The 26,955-nt window shown below is 28.8% G+C and overlaps 1 protein-coding gene across 1 annotated transcript; it reads right to left on the bottom strand.

Moving 5' to 3' along the window:
* Positions 1 to 21: 21 nt before the first annotated feature.
* On the bottom strand, positions 22 to 25,115 carry LOC148298867 (uncharacterized). The gene is made up of 4 exons (XM_088276582.1): positions 24,963 to 25,115; positions 6,854 to 6,983; positions 1,330 to 1,475; positions 22 to 602 (listed from the first exon to the last, which is right to left on the bottom strand). The coding sequence occupies exons 2-4, from the start codon at positions 6,968 to 6,970 to the stop codon at positions 497 to 499; spliced, it is 369 nt and encodes a 122-aa protein (XP_088132708.1). The 5' UTR covers positions 6,971 to 6,983; positions 24,963 to 25,115; the 3' UTR covers positions 22 to 496.
* Positions 25,116 to 26,955: the final 1,840 nt, after the last annotated feature.

The raw sequence follows: 26,955 nt of genomic DNA, 5'->3' as shown, positions 1-26,955 counted from the left end.
TATATAAATGAAATAAAACAATTTTGAGATATTTCTGCTCATTTCATTTAATTACTCCTTCAATATACCGCTTTCCTAATTTATATTTACTTTACATAAAAATACATACTATGTTTTGATGAACAAGTTAATTTTACATATTTTTCAACAAAAAAATCTTAAAATGTTTTTGAATTTCAAAAGTCAATCAGACCTTCGTCAAATTAGAAAAAAACATATTTTACAGGATCTATTATATTTTTAAAATTTATTTCAAGTAAATATAATATACATTGCTTTGAAAATACACGTTTCTACCAAACGTTTAAACAGAGTAACTCATGTAATAGAATCTGATAATAATTATCTAAAGAATATTCATTAACGTTAGAGAATAATATATATTAATTTGATGCGCTTATTTAGCGACATCTTTTAACTAGTAGCAACATTAATTATTATAATTCTTTGATAATATTGAATACTGGCTGCGTCTTGGCTGTGTGATCGATGAAGCTTACTTCTTGAAGCAAGAGATGGGGTTGAAGTAGCATTGGCGATACCGTATTTGACGTTTCTCTTGAGGCGCGCGCAGGAACTGCTCCCAAGGCAGCGATCGCATGCTGGAAAGTAATTTAATAATTTAAATGACTTTTTATAATTGTAAGTATTTTAAAAATATAAAAATTTTAACCCTTACTGGTCCAATGTCGAATCTCATTCGTCGTCGATTTTTCGCTCTTAAGTCCCATGTCGAGGTTACATTTTTGTCAGTCTTATCTATTTCAACAGTATGTGGAGCAGATTTTTTTCCAATTGGAATGTAACTACCTAGATTTTTATTTTAAGTTTGGGGGACCGGAAAGGGTTAAAAGTAGGAATTGTTATAAATAACCCTGCTGTATAACTCTGTTTGTTTTAGTTTTACTATTATCGACATGAAACGTTATTTCAGGATATTGAATATTACTGTATTACGTTTGAAAATTATTTATTTATTAGGACTCAAATTGAGACAAGTTTATTTTGGTTGTGTGTGTGTGTGCGTGTGTGAGATTGAAAGAAAGATGGAAATATTAAAATAATAGTTTAGATAATAGTATAATCTAATAGTTTCCCTAAAGGTACAATCAATCTCGAACTAGAACATCAAGGTATCAATTTAATGGTTAGTGAACGTTTAAACTACGTAGTAAAGATATCGTTTACTTTACTTGACTTTCATGTCTATGTTACAGTCGTTTTTAAACGATTTTCAGTAGTTTTTTTTATCGATAGAAGTAATATAGAATTATCAGCAATGTTAATAAGGTAGTTAATAAAGCAAAAATATAATTTTAGCAAAAATACTTGTTGTAGTTGGCGTATTGCTGCATCAGCTGGATCTGAAGGGCTGCAGCCAGAGCGTTGTCCTCGGGAGAGGTCTGCATCAGGTGGTTGCTGCCTCCAGCGGACCTTCCCAGCCCTCCAGTCAACCCTTCCAAGGGAACTGTCTCCTATAATAATAATAATAAAGTGTTGAAAAATAAATTAATTGACTTATATACATGTTAATCGAAAGAAAAAACAAACAAAAAAACACACTAAAATAGAAATAATATTAATTAATTTATCACCCATAAACATAGACAGTAAATGATAAGTGTAAATCCCTTTCCAAGCACAAGAGCTAAGTCTTTTTACTAGAGAGAACAGCTTAATTAATTTTAAGATTGTGAAGTAGAAATGTGTAGAAAATTAATTAAATTATTTCTTTAACCTGTCGAAATCCATGAAATAACTAATAAGAATTCTTATTAAACCTCTTATAGAAAAATAATAAAAAACTGTAAGTAAAATGGGTTGAAAAGATTCACCTCTGAATAAAAAAAGTACAAAAGCTTTATGTAGCGTCTGCTTGAAAAATAACTTCAATGTACTAGTGTTAGATTAAAATTTTGAACTGATATATCTTGGTCTAACTGCATTTTATACAATTAAATAATAACTTTGAAATAGTCTTTCCTGCATTTATTTTATTTGACCAGTGACCAGGTTTCATAGCTACAGACATCATCAGACCCAGTACTACTCTTATGAAAACTTTGCTTGATTAAGTGGATCAAATACTTGAAAGCGGTCAGGTCAGGAGTTAGAATAATCGGCGGGTATGCATGGAAGATGCGAGGAATGTTTCCAAAAACAGAGTAGTGTAGCGTTCTATTCTCTCTGCATACCTCTGCGGGAAGGGACGTTATAGTTAGTTAGTTAGGATAATACTTAAAGTATTTTATGAAATATATTTAAAAATACTAAAGTCTAAAGAGAACAAATTAAAGTGTGATTTTGTATATAATTCAACTTGTTTCCAAATCTAATCCTTCTTGTTGTTCACCCTTAATTCTTGAATTACTTCTGAACAAGTCTCCTTATTTCGCTGATACTTTAAATCCGAAGGATCTAACTTTGAGTATTGTAAACACGAATCCACAAATAAAATCCCCGAGTATCCTGCGTTATCTGAAATATAAGTCCCTCGCTTAGGATGAAAATCGATCCAAATAAAAGTAATATTGGCGAATAGTTGACATATAATCAAAGGATATTCGAGAGATACTTAAATTTATTTGCCTAAAATTCCGATGAATAAACAAACATAATGATGGCATAATATTTTTACTAGTGAATATCCATTTCGTTTATTTATACTGAAACCCTTTTTATGTATTTGTCAAAAGATTCAGAAAACGTATGATTTTTTTTTGACATTTCAATTCCATCGTTTGGAATCAAATTTATTTCTTATTGATGTTTTAGGATAGAGGAAGGTTTTCAAGAGGCGTATTCGAAAATTAGACATCACCGTACGGAAATCTCGTTCCTGCATATCAAACAGAAATATTTGTGACATAAGATTGACGTTATGTAGAGGATTTCAATTTTATTTTGACGGCATTCATATGTCTTAAATCGTCTTTTTCTTGACGCGAAACGATTTACATTTTAAAATAAATATGAACCTTCAATATGTATGTTGAATACTTTTTTTCTATGTGACATAAGAAATCAATAGACTTAGTTGATTAACCCCGATATGAGTGAAAATATCTACGAATTCCTTTTTTATAAGTTTTTTATTTATTTATATATTTCATATGGTTACAATGTTTTTTTACATTTTATTATATTTATTACATTTATATTCATTTTCTAAACATTTCTAACAATCTAAAAATTGAAAACGCAGTTCTCTCCAAAACAGAGGCTGAGCTCTTGTGCTTGGAAAGTATTTGACAAGTATTTTTTATAATTAACTAACCAACTAACCATTAACCGCTTTACCGCAGGAGTAGGCAGAGGTCTATTTAAACCGCCACACCACTTTATCTGCAAACAATCTACGCTTCTTCCACATTCATGCATTTTCTTATGCATACCCGCCGATTATTCCAACTCTTGATCTACCACTTTAAAGTATTTAAAATATTTGATCATGCAAAGTTTTTTTCGCTCTTCCTTTGCTCCTATTTCGAACTACACTCGCTTCATAAATATGCTTTTCCATTTCTAACTCATTCGTTCCACATTCCAAACCAGATCAACACACCTTTCTTTATTTTATTGTAAATGCTTATCTTAGCTTTGCATTATTTCCATATTTCATCATTTGAACATGCATACATCGGTTTCAACTTGTATCCTTCTTTTGCTAACATATTTCATTCATATTTCACTTCCACGCGTGTATCATCAATCTTATGACAGTGCACACGTGATCATCCAGATTTCCATATTCTACTTCATCTATGTTGAGATGTCAATAATGTAAATTTATATTATAATTTCTTAATTTATAGTTAATTTATAGTATAATTTCTTGAATGTTTTTCGCAGATACTTTGTGGTACATTTTATAAACTTTATAAAATTAAACAACTTTGTTTTAACCACTTTTATCAGGGTTTATTAAATTGTAAAACATTAAAAACATTAAAATACTTATAATCAATTACACATTACCTTACCAATAACTTCCACACACTTTTTTAATAGTAAAAAAGTGGTTAAAACAAAGTTGTTTAATTTTATAAGAGTATAACACTACTGACAATTATTTTGACACCCCTCACTAAAAATTGAAAATAATTATTTTCAAATGTCAAGACAATTATGAAGGATGAATTGCTTTTGTTATAATTGTTTTTGCTCGAACGTGATAACGCGGGTGGTGCGTAATTATTTGTCTCTCGAAATGTAACTCAAATAATTTAAATTCGCGTATTCCGCTTACATAAGGAAATTCATGTTTCCGAATATAAAGGGAATAAACGGTTCCTTGATTTATTATAACTTTCGCAATATTGAATAGGCTAAAATTCATTTTTACATATTGGAGAACTTTCGCACATAAATTTATTCACGTCTAATAAAACTTTTAAATCGGTTCATGGAAAAACACGTCAAACAAAACTTTCTTTTTAATGAATGTGTAAAAGAAAAAATGTTATTTCGTAAAGTACGGTATGTAGCAAAACTTTATAACTATATTTAAGCATGTATAGTAAAAATGAGATTGATCTTTTATCCATGTGTTTTCCTCCTACCAGTATTTCTTTATTACTATCACCTAATACTGGACCTAAAGCGATGGATTACTCAACTTTCCTTCATATAAGTATAACTGCGCCAATATGGTACAGAGCCCTACACTGCATTATTGGGTGCAGATAAGGGTTAAAAGTAGAGTACTTATCTAAATTTTCTGAGGCCATTGCGATTTTATCACATAGAGATGTTGAATTTACTTGTCATATACAATATTTTTTAACGTGAATAGTATACATTAAAACCAGTAAGGATTTCATTAAAAAAACAATATTTGACGAAGATGACAAAATTATATCAATCTGAATCAAATAGAATTATGAACTATATATTTATATATATATATATATATATATATATATATATATATATATATATATATATATATATATATATATATATATATATATATATATATATATATATATATATATATATATATATATATATATATATATATATATATATATATATATATATATATATATATATATATATATATATATATATATATATATATATATATATATATATATATATTCCCTGCCATATTTTTATGAAATTGCTTGAATAAATTACAACATTTTTGTCTGAATTTGTTAATATGAATTTGTTGTAAAATTATCCCTTTTCGTATCATGTGTAAATATTTCAAAATAAAAATCCTTTTTAATAAGGGTTTCAAATTTCCATATTAATTGCTTTTTGCCTTATACTATCCGTTTTGTGCTAACGTATATATTTTACATTAGTTACCCTTACCATGTTTTATATGTGTGCAATTCAATTTAAGCGATAGATGGAGCTACCATTGCGGAAATTGTTTTTAAAATACATTTATTTACCTGTTATAGATTAATTTACATGTAATCATTACATTTATTATGAATAAAAAAACGCGTGTCTGCATGCAAAGTGTTGTCAAAATATCAATTACATACAATATATATATATATATATATATATATATATATATATATATATATATATATATATATATATATATATATATATATATATATATATATATTTATATATATGTATATATATATATATATATATATATATATATATATATATATATATATATATATATATATATATATATATATATTTATAAATATGTATATATATATGTGTATATATATATATATATATATATATATATATATATATATATATATATATATATATATATATATATATATATATATATATATATATATATATATATATATATTTATATAGTATATTTCGAAACAAGCAACAATTTTAATATTTTAACCTGTTTTTCAACACGTATACAGCAAGAACAACTAATGACTAACTTTGCTTTCAAAATGTATTTAGAATCATTATTGGTTTCATTCTCTGATTCTCTAATTGAAGCTTAATTACACGATAATAATGTGTTATTTTCACGACCATCAAAACATTTAAAACGTTATTTAACTCGTTAAAATTTCATTAATACCTGTTTTTCCTTTTAAAAAAAAATATTCACTTTTATTCACATTTGCGAATTTTCGCGCACTTACTTTATTGTAGCAAAACCTACGAACAAGTTGCTGTAAAATGAAATAAGTGTTAAATATGGAAAAAATACATTTTAGGTATTGGCGAGTATTTTCTGGACTTCCGGACTTATAACATTCATCACTCTACCGTGATTGAACATCCGTATTTTACGCTGATTTTAAAACGCAACTTCTATTTACTTGATATTGATATTTATTTACTGGAGAAGAGTCATTGCTTCGACAAAGGTCACAACCCTCAAAAACGAGGAGTAAGATGGAGAATAAGGATTTACTTAAGGTAACTTAAATATGTTAAGTGATAAAGAATCCTTTAAAAGTTTAGACAGGTTTTTTTTATAATTATGAATGATAATGATGATGTAGGTACATATGTATATCATCTCAAATAGGGGCGTGCATTCATATAGGCAGAAAAGCAGTGCCCACCCTAACTTACCCAAGTGACATATAAAAACGCAACTAGTACCTACCCTACCTTACTAAGTAGTACCTTCCGCACCTTACTACCTGCCTCTACTGCCTACCCTAATTAATTATTTTAATATAATATATTTTTATGTACTTACGATCTAAGGTATTTATGAACTTATGTTTAACATAGTGCCTCTCTCTCAAAAGCTACTTGAAACTAAAAGTACGTCGCAATTTCAGAAGTAGAAAATAGATATTCACAGCATTTTTCAGTCTTCGGTTGGAAGAAGCTTTTAGAAAAATTGTTCGTAGGAAAAAAGTGAGTTGCTTTAACATACCTGCATAATATCTCCATAGGAAGGATCGGACCTCGGAGGCCTTGCGGCGCAGGATACCGCTCCTACAAGGACGAGAACCACCACTGCGAACCCAATCACGCTACTAGATTTCTGCATCTTGATCTTATATCTGCAAATAAATAAACATTTTTCTTTTAATCACAATTATTTATTCTATTAGATACTGAATTGTTCACCATATGGATGATACATTAATATAATTGTAATTTTTTTAGTATTTTAAGAGCATTCTTAATATTGTGATTTGGTCAACCAATTGTTAGAGCCTCACCTATCTATGGCTTCGAATGCTGGACGATGTATATGTACATATAACACTTACTCTACGGAAACTAGAAACTGCTGAAATGTGAATGCTTAGATAGTCAGCTGGAGTGTCCCTTAGAGACAAAATAAAAAGTTCACGCATTTGTGGAAGTTTGGGTGTAACAATCATCAATAGTAAGGCAGAGGAAAGACAATTGAGATGGTATGGGCACATAGGACGCAGATAAATTACTCACATTCTGAATCACATTGAAATTATTGCAATAAATTGGTTGAAACAGGGCCAAAGTTTCTACGTTCTGGCCTATTGCACCACAACTTGAGTTCTATTAAATATTAACATAACTAAATATAAAGTCATTTTTGCCTAAAAAAATATGAAACAGAAATGTTTGTGTATGTTATATGTTAAAATAAACAGAAATATTTCCCTTTAAAAAATATCTTAGCAAGACCAAACCGATTGACATGTAATGATATTTTTTTCATTTTTCATTAAAATATGACCTGGTGACGTTAACTCCATTTAAAAAAAATATTTTGCGAATCATCATCACGGTATTCTACCCTTATTTAGTAAAAATCTTCTTTCGGTTTTCGTTTTTGATATAAAGGTTATAGTGGCTATATTAATTTTGTTAAGAAAAGACTATGATGGTCTCTGCGTTAACCTAATAACGATGTTGAAAAAAAAAAAAAATGAAAGCACTAAAAATAAATAATTTATTATTTTTAATAAACTGAGGAATGGCAAAAGATGTATCATGATTAGGTTTCATTAAAATAACTCAAAATCAGAAGCTAAATTAATTTTAATTATCCAACTAATTACCGTTAGATGTGTTTTAATATTTCCTGATTTATATTATTACTGACAAAGAAAATCTTTTAAGTACTTAATTCCATATCTTCATCATTCATTCTCATTAAATTAAATATTTCCCTTCATTTTACACCCAAAAATATTTCTCTTATCATCCTTTATAAGAATTTTGACAGCAGTTCTTTGCGAGTTTTGATAAATCGGCTCTGAAATATAATAAATGAAAACTTCCCCACAGGACACGAGGGGATGAAAAACAAAGTTAATGTAACACCGGTAGAGGTGACGGCAGCGTTTAAACGTCAATGCATAAATAAATATATAATCCAACCTTTATTCAGGGAAACCCACCCTGACGTAATAAGTAATATATATTTTGATTTATATCATTAATTTTCATAAGGACAGCAGAGATCAAAGAGGTTTTTTTGAAGCACAGTATGTTTTGATAATATGCAAATTTAGCAGTTTTCATAAAATATCAAATTTCACTTCAATTCACAAAGTACTTATTTTATTAAAATTAAACACTTGAATATATGACTTTAATGACTTTTATTTATATTTACGACTAGTTTCGATAACGACACACGTTTTCATCTTCTGGTACAAATTTAAAAAAATTAATAAAATAATCATGCTATTCAACAAAGTCAATGCCGAATCAATAAATAACGTATAGTAGTTCACTATTATATCAAAATTTAACTATTTAAGAACTACTAAGCATTGTTTATATTTATTACTTTTTACAATACATTATTGCATTTTTGATGAACGCCTTACTAAGCAGAACCCATGACGAGACATTCATTTACATTATAAAAATAAATAAATCTAGAAATTACAAACGATACAACACAAAATAAATTAATATAAACACTAACCACATAAAAAAGCACAGTGCGAAATTGACAAGTACATATTAATAAAGAATACATTGCAACACTATTAATGTATTAGCTATAAAAAAAATGCTAAAATATGAAAAATGCTATAATAAGTATTTTAATATTATCAAGATTTCGTTAATATCTCATATAAGATAAGGTAGCATATTGCGTTGAGGATATGGAGGTCTGGACATTTACAGAGCTTACGATTTGTCATTAGCTGATTTAAATGATCACTAGTATACACTGTGTAACGTTCACCATTTTACCTGTGATTGAAAATCTCATTACACTAGATTTTTATTGACTTCTCAATATGAATAATGAAGTCGAGGTGGAAATATAGATATATGCGCATCAACTATGCTAACGGCTTGTCATCGAGTGGTTTGAGTGATCGATTTATACACAACTTAACATTCACCGCTCTACTCATGGTTGACAAACCAGATTGTTCAAATTTCGGAAAGTTTTTACAAAACACCGACCCATATTCATTCGAATGAATTGTACAATTGATCAAGCACAAACCTAAGTATGCAGCCAAGAGAAAAACAGAGATAGAATCAGAAAGTGAGTCCATTTTAAAAGGCAGTCAGTTAGATACTTGAGGCGTCGGTAGAGTTGATACAAAGCACTTTGAGCAATGAAGGTATTCTCTCTAAATACTACAAAGGTAGTTTACTCAGTTGGAAATCAAACGAAATTAATATTTTTCACATTCCAATAATTTCAACAAATTAACGAATTGTTATTAAGAACAGGGTAAAAATTTGAAGAAAGTTGTTTTTCTTACATAAAAGAATTAAGACCTGAAATTTTAATTTTTAACAAGGTCATGAAAACCACCTTTTAAATGAGGTCCTTCGAAAGGTGAAATAAGCAAAGGCGAGACTGGGATAAGCATTATTGATAAAAATTAAGAAAGGTGTGACGAGATGGTTAATGCGTGTGGAATAAATGAGTGAGGAAAGAATTATGAAACAGAATTATAAATCGCAGATAAAAGAAGCAAAGGAAGACCGAGGAAAACTTGGCGTGATCAAGATTGTCAAATTTGTATGACATTATATATGATAGAAGGACCTACAACCTGAGGACGAGGAGAGCTGACCCCAACAGTCTACAACGACCATAAGTTGGGATGGAACCAGAAAGAAGAAGAAAATCTTGTCGTCAAAAAGTTTATCGAAATGATAAATACATAATATAAGTATAATATATTTGTATTAGTCTTCCGGTTTCAATATATACCCGTTTCTTAGTCAGAATGCAAATACACTATACCAGCATGCAAATACACTATACAACCAACTTCTTCTATGGAATTTAATTATATAATTTCAGACTTATAATTTTGTACGGATATTCAAACAAATCACATTGTTACCGTAATGCCCTTTCTATGTCCTGCTAGAGGTTATTCCGTATTGCGCTATACGCCAGACAATCCTTATTACTTCAGTTAGCTAACTTGTCTTTCAATTTTCTGTAAAGCTAACATATCCAAAGTATTTCACAATACAAAAGATTTATTGTAGAGAACTCAACATGTCCGAACCGGTACATGTAACGATGTTATATCAGTTGATAGGCTTTCAAAATCTCCATACCATTATGTCTTATATAATGCCGGTACAGTTGATTGAAGGATATTTTCAGATTGTTTATAAATATATTCTTTCATCTCATCAATCATTTCATTTCGTGTCTAGTGAAATTCGATTAATATAAGTACAATGTTTCGAAATTGCATCATATATTGCATATAGAACTTCTAAGAATTTGAGTATCGTAGAACGGGGCTACTTGAACTTTGATGTGTTACTTGAGCCCAGTACAAAAATATTTAAATCTGTATTTGGTCTACAATAATGAACGTATCGACATGATTTATTGTTTCCCTGACAGGTGACACTTATTGTCACGATACTTCGATCGATACCACGATCTAAATATTTTTGTACTGGGCTCAAGTAACACATCAAAGTTCAAGTAGCCCCGTTCTACGGTAGTGTGGTTGTCAATCATGGGTGAATGTTACACGTGTGTATGTTGAAATGTTGAAATATAATATGAAAAAAAATCATTTAATTGGAGATAATCCAGATTTGTGAAAAAGTTTTTGGACATACTCAAAATGTTGTAAATTTAACTGGTCAAATAATAAGCTGAAATATACTGGCGTTTCTCATGTATGTGATTATAATCCAGGATTAGGACCTCACATACAAATGAAACAGTTTATGCTCAATAAAAAAGATTCATTCAACTCACCAATAGATGTCTCTATTAAAATTCTCCAGTGAACTATTAGTTTATATTCAGACTCGAAGACTGTAGGTTCCAAAATAGTCGTTAAAATAAATACAACTTAAGTGGTACTAAACAAGTGTTCTAATGTACAAATTAAAAAACTTCATGAACTACTTATACTTTGTGACTTTCCATTTTATAATTAAAATATAACTTTGTTTTAAAATCACTATAAAATATTTACTGTGATTTTAAAACAAAGTTACATTTTAATTATACTTATAGCTCCATTAAATTATAATTACGTTCTATAAATGTCTTTAACAAAAGTTTAGTTCCCATTTGATGATTTGAATGATGTAATTTAATTATAAAATGGAGATAAATTTGGTTTGAAGTAAGTGAATTCAAAGGTAAGTGCGTGAAAATTTAGTGAACTAACTGTCATCGCCAAATTGAAATTACCGAATTAAGAGAGACGAGAATCCTTAAAAGGTTACCGTTGTCAGCAGATTAATAATGTTATATATTCAACGTCATATAACGTTCCACCTTTTACTGTAACTTGTATTATTTTTACACAGTTTATGGATTAACCGCCCTACATACGTTGGAACTAACCATAGGAGTACCTGTAGGTGGCCTTTAAAACCCCAGTGACTGGTTTTAAATGATCTAATTTTTATAAACAATATGTTTTGAATCAAATAAATACATATGTATTTTAATAGAATAGAACATTAATAAAATATTAATAGAACATATGTTCTTTATATGCAAAGAACATATTTACATGTTTCAAATACTTTTTTTCTCTAAAGAGAAAATAAACAACACAGATCAAGTATTTCAAATCCTTGACTCCAAAGTCGACGAGTTTATTTAAGAAAATCCATAAATATGGAAAAAGCGAAGAATATTTTTTTGTTGATATGTATAGGTACCTATATATATTTGGTTTATTTAAGTAAATCATATTTGTATGTATTGTATTATGTATATTACAAGGAAATAAATAGAAAACCATAAATCACAGAAAAATGTATCCCAGGTTATATAATCAATTTCTAATGTTGGGGTCTGTAAGACCTCATTAGACGTTCCCTGTCAAACTACCCTACTACGCACTAGGAAGGTTAAATATAAAATGTTCGTTGAAAATACAATTCCAAATTTACCATTCGAAAGTAATTATCGCATTTAAAATATTTATTTTTACCTTGAACGGAAGTAAATTGGAAAAACAAACAAAATTCAGAGGTTAAATATCATTCCTTCAATTATTTAACAGCAAATTACAATGGTAAAATTCATTTGTATTACTTCATTCCCATTTTATAATGAGCAATTTCAGAGCTGGCTGAATTTATGGTATGCGCACATGAAATATGTATTTTGATCTTATCATAATTAATATAAATCTTTGTACTTTGGATGTTTTGTCGAAAAACAATTTTTAAAAATCGAGCAGAATTGTAGACGTTTGTATAATTACTGGTTTTGCGACCTGTAATAATTTTAAACAATGAGTAACATTCGCCATTCTAGTCATGATTATCATAATATAATATTACCATATTACTCAAATTTCGTTTGAACAAAACTATGTGTGTCGCCTATGACTTTTGAACTGTAGAAAATTTGAGTTATATTCTTGTCTATAATGGTAAAAATTGTAAATATTACATATCGTATCAAGTGATCACTTAAACCAGCAAATACAAACCCTCTTGAAACCAAGATTTCCATTTTCCTTAGGAATTCTTCATCAATGTTGAGATATTTTTGAAAAATCTTGATAGGTATTTGTGTTATAAAAACATTTTTTTGACTATGATACGGACGCACTCAAAATATAAGGTTAGATTTTCACAGCAATTATTATCTTGTTAACGTTTTTCAGCGTTATTTTGTCGAATTCACAACAAAAAAAATACAGGAGTGCAGAAACGCGAGTGGGGTTGAAGAAAAAACAAAAATCTTGACATACTGCGCTAAATCTAGAGAAATCCCGATACTGGCGGGCAGAAAAGTAAGAAAAAGCTCCTAACGAGCTTTCGCAAATTAAACTAGAAATAAGATACCACCTTCGATGTTTCGCAGAATAAATATGGTATACGACACGATGTATTAAAAGTAATTGTTACACTGCACCGAGATTGGTTGCAATACAATATCGCATTAAGCTTTATAGCCCATAAAGTGCATCTGGTTATTACAGTGTTGCTAAGTAAAAGGCTTTAACGATCATTATTTATATTGTATGATATTACACTAAGCGACATTTACGGGTTGTGAAAATGATCATTAATGAGTTTTAAGGATAAAACAAATTAATTTGTAAAATTAAGCTATTATTTTTATATTATAATTAATAAAGATTTTTTATTGATATTTCAACATTGATTAATAAAAATATGAAACATGTTGACAAGTCTGGATTTTCTCCGCTTAGAAGCTATTTTTAGCTTAGGAGTTATTTTTTACATTAATTACATGTCAATATAGATGAAGAAGAATATGGAGGTATGGGCATTTACAGGGCTTATGACTGTCAAAGGCTAGGTTAAGTGATTTTCTGCAAACCCTCAATCGCACCTGATGTTGCATTGGGCATTGGTTCATCATATGAACATATGAAGGAAAAGTGATCAGCCCTCCCCTTCAAGTACCAGTCCAGGGTAGTATTGAATAAATATAAGAGTGAAAAATCACACATATTTATTTGACCCCCCCCCCTGGGAATCGAACCCCAGACCTCCAGTATGGTAGTCGAGTGACTGACCATTACACTACGGAGGCGGACTGACGGACTGGCGGACTGGTTAAGTGATCGCTATTCTAAAGCTATACTTTAATTCAGTTTGTTTAAATACAAGCGTTCTTAAATTAAATTTTACTCGGTAAATACAATACAAACATCGTATGAAAATGATACTGAATGTATAGAAACACGTGTTACAATATGTTTAAAGAAATAGTGGTATTAACCAAGTAAAACTTTAATTTAAAATTGATAGATTTTACCACAAAATGACTTCCGAATAAATATAATATTTTCAATGAATTTAAAGAAATATTTAGAGAATGCTAATAAAAACTGACAAGTAAATGCCTTTTCAAACCATCTAGCATCTGTCTGTCATTTAATATTCCACTCTTATTTAATTTCAACGTGACAGAGCAGAGAGATTAGTGATTTAATTATTTTCCTTCCCGACATCTAAATTAGATATTCGAAAATTATTTTCATGTTATATCATTAAAACGTGAACTCAAACATTTTCAAAAATATATTCAATTTGTTTCAGTCATTTTATTTCTTGGTTTCTTCCTTCTATGGCTTCTCTCCAGGAATATTACACGGGAGTCGGAAAATACACACAGCTTCCCGACATATTTCTTAAGGGAATACGGGGAACATTCATGTTCCAAAAAAAATATGTGAGATATTTTACGTTCACCGTAAAATTTATATATTTATAGGGTGTTTTTTTAGAGGTATACAAATTCAAATTTCCCGCAATAAATTGATTGCAACATGCCACACGGCGGATGCAACATGGCACCCGCCGTGTGGCATATTGCGCCATCTTTTTAAAACTAAAGCTGTGTTAAATCAATGCCATTCAACTGAGGTACAAAGAAGTCAGTAATCTTGGTCCTGTAGCGCTTTCCATTTATCGTTACATTATGGCAGGCATTGTCATTAAAATAATATGGGCTAATAATTCCACCTGCCCATAAACCACACTAAACAGTGAGTTTTAATGGATGTAAAGGCGTCTCGACCAAGGTTTCTGGGTTTTCTCCAATCCTAATTCGGCAATTTTGCAAATTGACATAGCTATTTAACCAAAAATGTGCGTCGTCGGTGAACAAAATTTTGCTTACAAAAAGAGAATCAAGCTGAATGTTGTTTTTGGCCCATTCACCGAACCTACGACGTGCATAATGGTTATTCAGTCTATTTATGTTGAAATGGCAAAACTAACTGACTACAATTCAACAGTCAAATGTCAAATTAATGTATTTCTTTCAAATCAAATCAACCCAGAAGGGTTAAAAATAATTATGAGTGATATTTAACTCAAAAATTTATTTAATATTACCCAATACGAAACTGATACCTGAAGCGCAGAACTAATCACCAAGCCCTGATGTAATCAACGATCAATATAACACTGCAACGATACAATTCAGTGCTCTTTGCACCATTTTGTATAGGTAAAGGTTAAAATAAATAATTTATCTATAAAAAAAACGGGAAATACATTTATTTTTCTTGTGTGGGTGAAATTCAACAGTAAAAAAGGATATATTCTTACACTTTGAAACTATGTTTGTACCAATATGAAATCCTCTGGTCTGACTCTCCTTTGATGTCATCCAATTTATTATGGGTCACAAGTATTGTCATAGAAAAATCCGGAGTGAGAAGTTGAACCCCATGAAATTTAGATTTCCATATTTGATGCTATCAATATTTCTGTCGAAACAAATATTAGAAAAGCGTTATTTGGGAAAAAAAAACAACAAATTATTATTAATTTTAAGTAAGAATGAAAAACACGAATCGGGGTATTAAACGTTAAATTTATAAATAGGACAAAAACAGAATAAAAATGTTGCATATGGTATATAATAAATATTGAAGGAAATGTATGAATAAAAACTAAGTGTGTTTTCTATTTTATCATTACACACAATTTTTGTTTCATTGAAGTTTATCTTCTTTGTTTTACAATATTTTAATTCCCTTTTTTTATTATCCTATTTTTGTCTTTATAATAAATTCTGTCTGATATAATTGTGTCGGGTTGTGGTCCCGAGGTTAGTGTCGCGGACTCTTAAGTCATAATTTCTCGGTTCGAACCCACTCTACCACAATTTGATACCTATTTCTAATAACGAGCCGCTTAGGCTCACAGAAATAGTATGAAATTGAAGTATTTTTGTAAATAATAAAAACACATAAGTATATATCTTTTTATAAAAAAATAATAATGAATAAATCAATAAATATAAAAACTGATTATTTTTGTTTGAAATCTTGTTAATTCAGAAAGACTTTGTTTGATAAAATACAAACATTTTTTTACTTAGCCCGTTATTTTCTTCTTACAAAAATGTTCATGAGACAATTTCATATCATTTCTTAGGATGAAATGACACTTTAACAAGATTTTTTGTATTTCAAGCATGATTTACTTATACTAATTATAATAAAAAAGACTTAACGTGTAATGTAATAAGGATTCTCATATCCGTAAAAAGATCATGTTAAAATATTACATAGTACCGTGAGGAAAAAACGTTTTAATATTTAGTATAAACGTAATATTAACATTTTAAGTAAAAAGCATAGTCGTTTCACGATACAAGGTTGCGAGAATGTAATTTTAATCATTGTAACAGTTCCCTCAGTTTATGAAAACATTTTAGAACCATCTTCTTTTGGCGAGAAATTAACTTTATTTGAAAATTATTTTTTATTTTTTTACAACTTACTTAAATACATTTTTGCTCTCCGTTTAGTTCGTATTGTACAATATTTTTCTTCATGTTGTTTAACCTTTGAATTAACTCTATAATGGAAAAGGTAAATGTATACTTTTTTAATACTTTTTTATTTTTTTATGCAAATAAAACCATAGTTATCTTTATTTCATCAGTGCTAAAATAGTATTGTGTTAATACAATTAATACTGTTATTTGAATTTATAAAAAACGCTTGTTTGTTTGCTTTTTTGAGTTAATTAATTAATGTAAACAAGACTAGTTTCGAGAACTACAGTTGTTCTCATCAGCAGCTTTCACTTGTGGATGAAAACATATATAGGTCTCGAAATTAATCGTGTTTACATATACTTTACTCAAATATAGTTCTAGGAAAATATTTTATTTATATATTTCAATCATCGTGTTAAACTTATATATCTAATAATAAAATATTTTTATGGTTTACTGAAATAAGTAATTAAAATTAATCGACATTTATTTCAGTCCCAATCATTTCATCACTTATAAATAAAAATACATTTTCCGCAAATAAACCAAAGTTAAACCGCAGACAGAACACATCCAAACCATTAGTGAAAGCCTTTCCACGATAAGCTCGCTAATAAAACTCAATCACTTCCTGTCCATACTGGAAACCAAAGCCTTTTTCTTGAAAATACTAATAGAAAATTGTCGGAAAACGAAAACCTTTCGCCATTAATCATACGCGAATTTATCTGGAATGTGCTGATTGGCTGGAAATCTTTGTAGTTTAACCTCACTAAGAAAATAACTAGCGAAGAACGATAAATGTTTTCCAAGAGGAAAAGAAACTTTTATCTGTTGCGATTGATAAGCTTTGATATCTAATAAAGAAATACTCCGTTTTCAGATCATTATTCAGTTTTTTTAAAGCATGTTTATCAATCCCTTAATCAAGTAAAGATAAACATATCTTTTTCCAATCGATAACGATTATTTTTAACGCAACAAAAAATAGTATGTATACCCTTGAAGTGATCTTCAATCTATGCAAAAAAGAATCAATTTATTATAAAGAATAAGTCTAGGTATTAACAAGGAATGTAACCTGCCATTAGCTGGTTAAATGATCATTTTACACGCGTGCAACTTTCACCACGCTAACCATAATTGACAACCACACTACTTACATTATGGAACTCCTACATGTATTATTAATTTCATAACACTATACATGTGAGTTCACTGGAGCCATCTATGGAAGGTTTAGGAAAGCTTTTATTCTTTATATCCAGTAGAACTCGATATTGCATATATTGAATAACTAACTAAATAACTAACCATCACGCCGCTTCCCCGCTTGGGTGGCAGAGAGAATAGAACGCCACACCACTGTCTTTGCAAACATTCTTCGCCTCTTCCACGTTCACGCCGATTTTTACGACTCCTAACCTGACTACTTTCAAGTATTTGGCATACCTGAGCGTGCCATGTTTTTCTCGATCTTCCTCTGCTCCTTTTTCCACTTACATTCGTCTCATAAATTTGTTTTACCGTTCTTTCCTCACTCATTCGTTCTACATGTCCAAACCATCTCGACACACCTTTCTTAATTTTATCGATTATGCTTATCTCAGCTTTGCATTCCTTCCTTATTTCACTATTCGCACATCTATCATACATCGTTTTGTCGGACATTCTTCTAAGAGTACGCATTTCTACTGCATTCAGTCTACTTTCATCCTTCTTTTCTTCTTCTAAACCTTATCTATTTTCTTCTTCTAAACCTTATCCACACCCAACTATGCACAAGGCACATAATATATCGCTCACTCCTTTCAAGAACGTCATAAATCAAAATACTTGATTTTTCAGGAGAACGTTTTTAAAGTTTAAAAATATAATACAATGTATTAAAAATAAATATCAAGCCACTTACTGAACTTTTTACTGCGCAACAGATCTTTTTAGGTAAATTCTGAAGGTTTTTTCTCCATTTGAAAAATATTTAGTATATTTAAAAAAATTATTAAATAATACCTTTTCTTCAAAATGCAAAAACAACACTTTCTGCCCTGTATCGGGTAAATATTAAGTTAAAAATATGCCTCTTTTGCTGGGATATAGTACATTTTCTGGGCATTCCGAAAACATGCACAACTAAAAATTGACGATTTTTGATTTATGACGTTCTTGAAAGGAGTGAGCGATATATGCGGTGTTATCATGATAGTTAAATACACGAAGGAAATGTTTAAGTTTTGTACTGACATTTCTTGGTAGAACTGCATTTTACATAATAAAAAAAACACTCGTTTTTTCCACTTATATTTTACCAGTCTAGTGATACCGGTAACAACGAAACTCGATCACCGGTCCAATAAAATACATTTGGAAAAAAGTATATAGTTATTTTATATGTTATTTTATTTTATAAATATGGTTAAATAAATATTAAAATAAAAAAATCAATAAAATATCTTTTGACTCTCCTGGAAATCGAACTCGGGACCTGTAGCTCGATAGCCTTAAGCTCTTAACACGATACTATGGAGGCTTATTGCTCAAATACTTGGTTATATAAAATGCTCTTACAAATCAAAGTTTATAGTCATTCTTCAAACCCTTCTCCTCACCCCAATGGTGCATAGGGCACTGCATCATATAAACGCAGTGTTATATTGATCGTTAACACATGAAGGAAAGGTGATCAGCCCTCCGTTTCAGGCACCAGTCCAGGGTAATATTGAATAAATATAAGCGTGAAAAAATATTTATTTTACCCTTCCCTGGGAATCGAACCCGGGACCTCCAGAACGGTCATATAGTCATTTAGTCTTTAATTTAAAAGGCAAGCTGCAAAATACTACAAGGATAAAGGATCAAACCTTATTCAAATCCTTAATTATTTCCTGACCAAATATTAATGACTTTGATCCCTTGAAGGTGTCCATAATTAAGCGATGGGATGAAGAACGCAATTTGTCAATCTCTGGACACGCCAATTACTTACGTTTCACATGAATAAACGTCTTGTAATTAGATTGATTATATTGTCATTTGAACACGAGAGTACATAGCGAATAATGATAATGATGAATATAATATCATATTTCAATTATTTGGTCTGTATTCAATTATTTGGTATTTAGTCTGTATAAATACTGAATTCAACTCTACAACATTTTAAGTGTGTCTAAATACTTGTTCATAAATCTGGATTACCTCCAATTGTAGGAGTTATTTTTAATATTATTTTTTGGCATGTAAACATGAGATGTAAAAAATAAATTTAACTCTTTTATATGATATTAGTTTTTTTTCATTTAAAGAGAAATATTTATGTTTTTATTATTTACACAAATATTTCAATTTCATACTATTACTGTAAGCCTAAGTGGCTCATTATTAGAAATAGGTGTCAAATTATGGTAGAGTGGTTTCGAACCGAGAAACTCTGACTTAAGAGTCCACGACACTAACCACGGGTCCACAATCCGACACTAAAAATGCATTAAAAGATTTCGACAACGTGTGTGAAGCATAGGTTAGATTTTAAAGTTGTGCTCTTGGAACGCTAAAGGATATATTGATATTATTGGGTTTATTTTACGTATATTTTCATAAATTTCCATAGAATCAAAATGCTTATGAATTTTTTTATCAATAATTTTTAGGATTTCATCTATCATACTTGTGATACAAATAGAAATAGAAGCAGAGGAAAACTGACGGAAATTCGTTTCGAACGGCAGCATCCAACCGAGTGATCAGCATGCTAATCACTAAACTAACCCTCGATATGTATGCTCGTATATCAACATCTGGGTGGATAATGGAAAAAATAGGCAAACGTTGAACACATGAAAAATCAATTTTATATACTTTGTCAATATTTTTTCTAGATACCATGGAATGATTTTTCTAGCTTATAAAAATACAATAAAGTAATACAATGTTGAGATAGAGTACCTACGCCATGAATAGTTTTCCTGATATGTATATCGTCGTTCGGCATCCAATACCGCGAATTCGACATTTTTTCAGAAGTGACTTTTTAATGCCATTTGATTCGTTACCCTTTTCTCCATGATGGTGTATACACAAAATATCCGTATGTATGAATCGTCATGTTTAAGGGCGAAATGTAATGTATATTGTCTGTACTATAACACCGCGAATATGTCAATAACTTTTTCGCTTCCTGAACATTTTGTTTTTTGTCGCATACGCGGTGTTGCAAACCGAACGACGATATATAATGTAAAACTGGTTACATTTTATCAGTCTTATCATATTTGAAAATATATACGAATGGGGAATAAATCGATATTCAAATCAAATAACATGTTTGAGTGAAACGTCTGAAGGCTCATCTGATGTTTCGTGCGTCATTCCTGAAATGTTTCAAGAATATTTCAGAAATTTTCTGAAAAGAGGATTCGCAGCCAAGAATATTCAAATATGGCGTCGTTCTTCTTTTTTTTACGAAGTACAAAGAGTGATAAAATCCTTGGAAAATCCTTCCTAAAGCGTTGCATTTAACTTAGGTCGAATTTAAAGTCAATTTAAGTTACTTTAAAGCAAGGTGAGTTGACATCTTGTTAGCTTTGAATAGCTTTCTTTCCTTGTTTCTTCAGATAAAGAGAAAAATCCGAATTTCAGGATTTTTAGTGTCAATTGGAATAACAGTGAAAGTATTTGTTCATCAAATAATGAATTTATTTTATCTTAAAACGTTTTTATAAAATTTTCACAAGTGTAAATCATACAGATTTTACGACAAAATATTTTTCAAGTTTTATCTTAATGTAAACCATAATAAAATAAAGTATGTGATTTTTAACTTTCAAATCAAAGTTTTAGCTTTCAAAAGCTTGTTACATTTCAAATTATCTCAAGTATCATTTAAAATCTAAAAGTTACAATAAAAGTTTCTAAATGTGTTTTTAAAATCATGAAAAGCGAAATTATTCCGTCGATTGGAGGAAAAACAATACTAATTTATCGCAAGATTATTTTAAATAATTTAGAAGCTCTGTATAACCTGGTTAAAATAGGTATATATATTTTGAAAGAAACAGGGGGAAAATTTTTTACTTTTACATTTAATTAACGTAAAACCGAGGGTACTTCAATTAAAATCTGAATAAGGTTTATTTTACTTTTTATTATTTTAATGAAATTTAAAAGGAAGGTAGAAAATTTTCGAGAGTCCCGAATAATTCAATCAGGGTTATTGAAAAAGATTCCAATGTTTTTGTAAGTACGCTCTTTTATTATTCGATTTGACAAAATGGAAAAGGAAATCAGCTAACATAATATTTCAAACAACCCCAACATTTAGGGTAAACTGTTTTCAGTTACATGTAGAAAAATGTTTTATGGAAACAAACAGCCTGTAATTATATCAAAATAATCGTATTTTAATGTGGAAATACCAAAAAAATTCTTTGATTCTCATTTTATATTATTTTCGTATTATACACATATCATGGTAATTATCAGTTTTTGAATTATGTATAAAGAGTTTTCTTTATACATAATTCATATACAACTCCGTCAACTGCAATTTTGAATAAAAAAGAAAAATTAATTTAATGTTCTTAAAATGAAAAGTCTTTATGCCATTTATTATGTATTTATGATTTTCAGTTATTTATTTATTCAACTGTATTATTGATTCTTAACTCAGAATATTTTTTTAAGATGAAATGTGATAAGATGAACTTTAATTTGAAGAAAAAGTAAGAGAAAATTTTATTACATTAAGACTTAATCTCCAATTATTATTAAAAATAATTTCCGTTTATTTTGTGCCTATCAATGTGATAAAATGTGACAATTTAATTTTTAATTATACTTTGCCATAACTGTTCTTCACATCATCTTTCCTTTGATTCCCTATACCTCTCACCCCTCTACTCCATACCAGGTCCTACTCCCTTATTTTTCTTATTTTCTCAGATTTTACAGTTACATAAATATGAAAAAATAATTACATGAAATATGAAATAATTTAATATTTCATATTTATAAAAACTAGTTAGTTAGTTTTCATAAATATGAAATATTGTAATTTTTTAATATTTCATCCTACAAGTATTTTTATAATTCATGTTTTATTTATTTTTTTCAATTATTTAGCCCACTAATATATGTACAAATGCACGACGCACAAACCTTAACCTGTATCACAATACTGCTTTAGTTAGCTGGAAGATTTTGCTTTTGGCAATAAACATGCCAATGACCATCTATTTTAAAAAAAACGAAACATGGATCACATTGCCATGTGCTCACAAATAAGGCGAACATTTCCGGTAGAATTGCGTTTCCGGTTACAGGAAACGGAAAATGATTTTCTGGCATCGTCTATCAACGCAGCTACACAGGTAACGGAAGGATCTAAATGAAATTGTACACCTTACGACTTTATACGATTTTAGTGACGTTTTTTCGATGTATAACGCCAAAGTTTTCCGAAAATTTTCGCTTTTTCTTTAATCTCAACTTTTTTGGATATCACTCGCAGTTACAACAGAAATATAGATACCTTATTTTAATTCTCGTAAGTAAGTTTATTTTAAAAGTATGAAAAATGATTAAATAAATCGTGCAAAAACTCAAACTCATTGAGCTCCAATATTCATAAAATTGCTTACAAATTGTTGAAAATTGAATTAATGTATCAAATTATTATCTGATTTATAAACTGAGTGAAGTCATTTTAAAATGGAAGAATTTATGCTTTCATTTTTTCAAGTTAATATTTTTGATTTTCATATTATAATATTGTTTTTTACTAAATATTGTTATTTGATTTATTCGTATTTTTTAAACCACTTTGGAACCCAAAATTTAAATTAACAAAATATTTTGAATCACTTTTTTACTGAATAAGTTACAGTTATTTCGAAACCGGCATATTATTATCTAAATCAAACATTTTAAATATTTGTATTTCGTAGCAAAACAGCTTATTACAACCCTTTTTAAAGTAATAATCTCAGAATTACAAATATCTAATGTTTTTTAAATTCAAAATTAATTTAGTTTCCGAATGAAAACGGAGTAAATTTCTGATGTTTAATTATTTTAATTCTGATTTTTAGGGTACAAATCATCCCGAGTGGGATGAATTTCAAAAAATATTAACAAAATGTTGATTAGATAACTATGTTACAAAATAATTTAGTTATAAAATATCACATGGTGAACCATGGAATTATATTGAGTTGGGATACAATCAATTTTTGAAAACATTAAAATGAATGGAGCGTGAAATCATCATGACCGGTCATCATGACGGTAAAATTTGATAAAAATATATCACAAAAAAGTTTCGAATCCGTTTTTTTTAAAATATTTTTTATTTACCTTGTTTAAAATAGATTTGATTATATGTAGTATATAATCTTTTTTAAAGCGTTTTTATAATGTATGATATGCTGATATTTTTCATTTTATGATTTCTAGTTTTTGTCGATTCCTATTCGATTATGTAACATACGTGTTAAATATTGATGGTTTTTTTTTTATGGTAAATATGTAGTTTGTTTTACGTGTATTATTTTTTCTGTTTTTTTTATTATTTACACGTGTATACTATTTCGTTGGCATTGATATAAACTGTAATTGACTAAGTTGTAGTATGCATATTAACTTAAAATAAATTGACAAAAAATAAATTTAAAACTTACCAAGCCAACTGGCTTTACGTAGTTATTATTTTTATTGCGGTGTGCTACCTTTTCATAAAATTTGTAAAAAATATCCATAAAAACATAACATACATTATATGTACGTAAAAAAAAATATATTCAATCACTGTACAGTGGTTTTGAACAAACTATTCATCAAAATAAAATAAAAAATCACTTTGTATTTCAAACATTCATTATTATAAACAATTACTTTATTGAAAATTTATAAACATTTAAAAAAATTCTATTCTATTACTTCGTATATTAATTTCTTATAAAATTGTTTTATACCTTCATATAACGTTATAATTATGTGTAAATAAGACAAATGGTATATTAATTTAATGACAAACTTATTTTTTAAGTTATACAAAGGATATTTTATGAAAATTAATAAAAAAATTAATAAAAAATATCGACATTTTAATTGTTCTTATAAGGGTGATGTAATTATTGTTAAAACTTATTAATGTTACCAAAGAAACTCTGGTCATTACCGAATGTTGCTATTAATTATAAAGTTACGAAAATTTAAATTAATTACACCAATAAATTTTAAGATGTTTTACGTGTCGATCAAATTAAATAAAGAATTTAATGAATTTAAATTAAAAATTAAATTAAAGATGTATTTTATATTTTGATAATATTTGACTTACCTGACAATACTTGTTGATGCTACTGCAATCTCGAACTCTTCTGCAGTTGGCTGAAAATTTTTCAGTGAGTTTCAGCACTTGTTGAATAGACAGGGGTTTCTTCGGCGGAGGCTGGAGATGAGGGTGTCTGCTGAGTCCGGGGAGACGTAACAAAGTGACTGCGCCACGAAGCCTCCTCTCCTTATATAGGGCGCTCCGCGGGAGGTACCGAGGGTCGTCATTCCTCCTACGGGGAGTACGTGATATAAAGTTACGTAACGTTCCTTCAGTTTAACTAGATTCATACTTATATAATAAAAGCAACTGTCGGAGATATCAGAATGCTAGAATGAAACAAATATCTCATTATTCGGGTGTCAAAAACACACAACATAAATGTTTTAACAAAAAAACTATCTTAGATTATATTATTGATATACACATCGTGTCTTTAGCTCAAAAACAAAGTTTTCACTGTAATAGTTTTATCTTATAATATTTAAATAATACCTTTTTGTGAAAACACATTAATTTTTCAACATTTATCTATTTGACCAGCAATCTACAATTACTCATGAACATGATTTTTTGATAAAAAATTTAAAACAACGATAAAACATGCAAAACATTAAATGGTCTGTATAATTATAACTTCATTATTATAACTTTCTAATCTAATTATAATGATGTATTTTTAAAAACAAATATGCATAGCTTTTTTTTAAGTCACAAAATGTAGAAATATATTTTAAACTTAAAAGTGCCAAGCGCCATTTATATATTTAGTGACTTTTGTCGAAACGAGAACGATAATATAGCGGAGACATTAAATTAAATTATTTAAAATATCCTATTGAAATGATACCTAAAATTTTAATTAATAGTGATTGCCATTAATTTAAGTGTCATGATGTCTCTTAGTAACAGCTTGGGGATATTCGCTACCCCGTTTTCCAAACATCTCTTCTCCTACCCTAAGGGTGGATTCGCAATATAATTTTCCGTCATTTTATAGAAGGTTCGTGATATAAATTCTTGATTCGACATGAATTTATTTTTTAACGACAATTGTTGAATTTTCAAAGTTTTGTTTTATTTATTGTTTCGGTATTAAATTTGTGAAATGACATGTTGATTATTTTGAAAACATTAAACACTTGTATACTACCACTTATTGAGTTTTATTTCATTACACACGACTAGTTTCGAAAACTACAATTGTTTTTATCGATAGGTGAATAGTAAAACAGCTAAAAGTAAAATAAATTGTAATATATTAGTTTTTTAAACAAGTCGTTTATACTGAAATATAACTAAATAATATTGTACAAGTTTTATTTTTTTAATATAATTATTTTTTTGTTACTAAAAATAAACAAATTTAATTATGCATTTAATTTTTTCACAGAAATCAGTCCATTAAATTCGTTTTAAGTGTGATTTTATTTCAGAAGGACAATTATGTCAATAATAAAAGTTGTTTTGGTTATTGCTATAATTTTTATTCAGCTTCCCTGTGCATCGGTTTGCTAAATTATGTAATTTTTCATTTTTTCTTTAGATTATTACATCATTTTAGTTTCAATATTTGATTAGGAAGTCACTTTATAGTAGTATATTTCCATTTTAAATTTAAATCTTACTTGGTAAATACCGCTAAAAGTGCTATTTACTAAGTTAGATTATTTAAGTTTTCAATTCCGTTTGCAAACGAAATTTTTGTTGATTTTGGTTTTTGTTGGTTACTGTCATAATGTAAAAATGCAATTCGTTTATAATTTTATACGAGAGAAGTAAAAAAAATATTTATGGATGTTTTTTTTTATCTTGACAAAGAAACGAAAAGCATATTTTTGCAGATAAAAACAAACTGTTTTTGTTTTCATATATATTTATATATTTTATTTATTGTTTCGGCATTAACGTTAACCCCCTCCCCCTAACTTTCCCCTCTCCTTATTTATAGAACAATTTTATATTTTATATTTTAGTTATTATACAGACCTGAGTGGTG

This window comes from Brachycentrus maculatus, unplaced genomic scaffold (assembly GCF_059751285.1).
Source record: "Brachycentrus maculatus isolate JH-2025_06_01 unplaced genomic scaffold, ASM5975128v1 h1tg001525l, whole genome shotgun sequence".
Taxonomy (NCBI): domain Eukaryota; kingdom Metazoa; phylum Arthropoda; class Insecta; order Trichoptera; family Brachycentridae; genus Brachycentrus; species Brachycentrus maculatus.
This window is presented reverse-complemented; position numbering and strand designations above follow the sequence as displayed.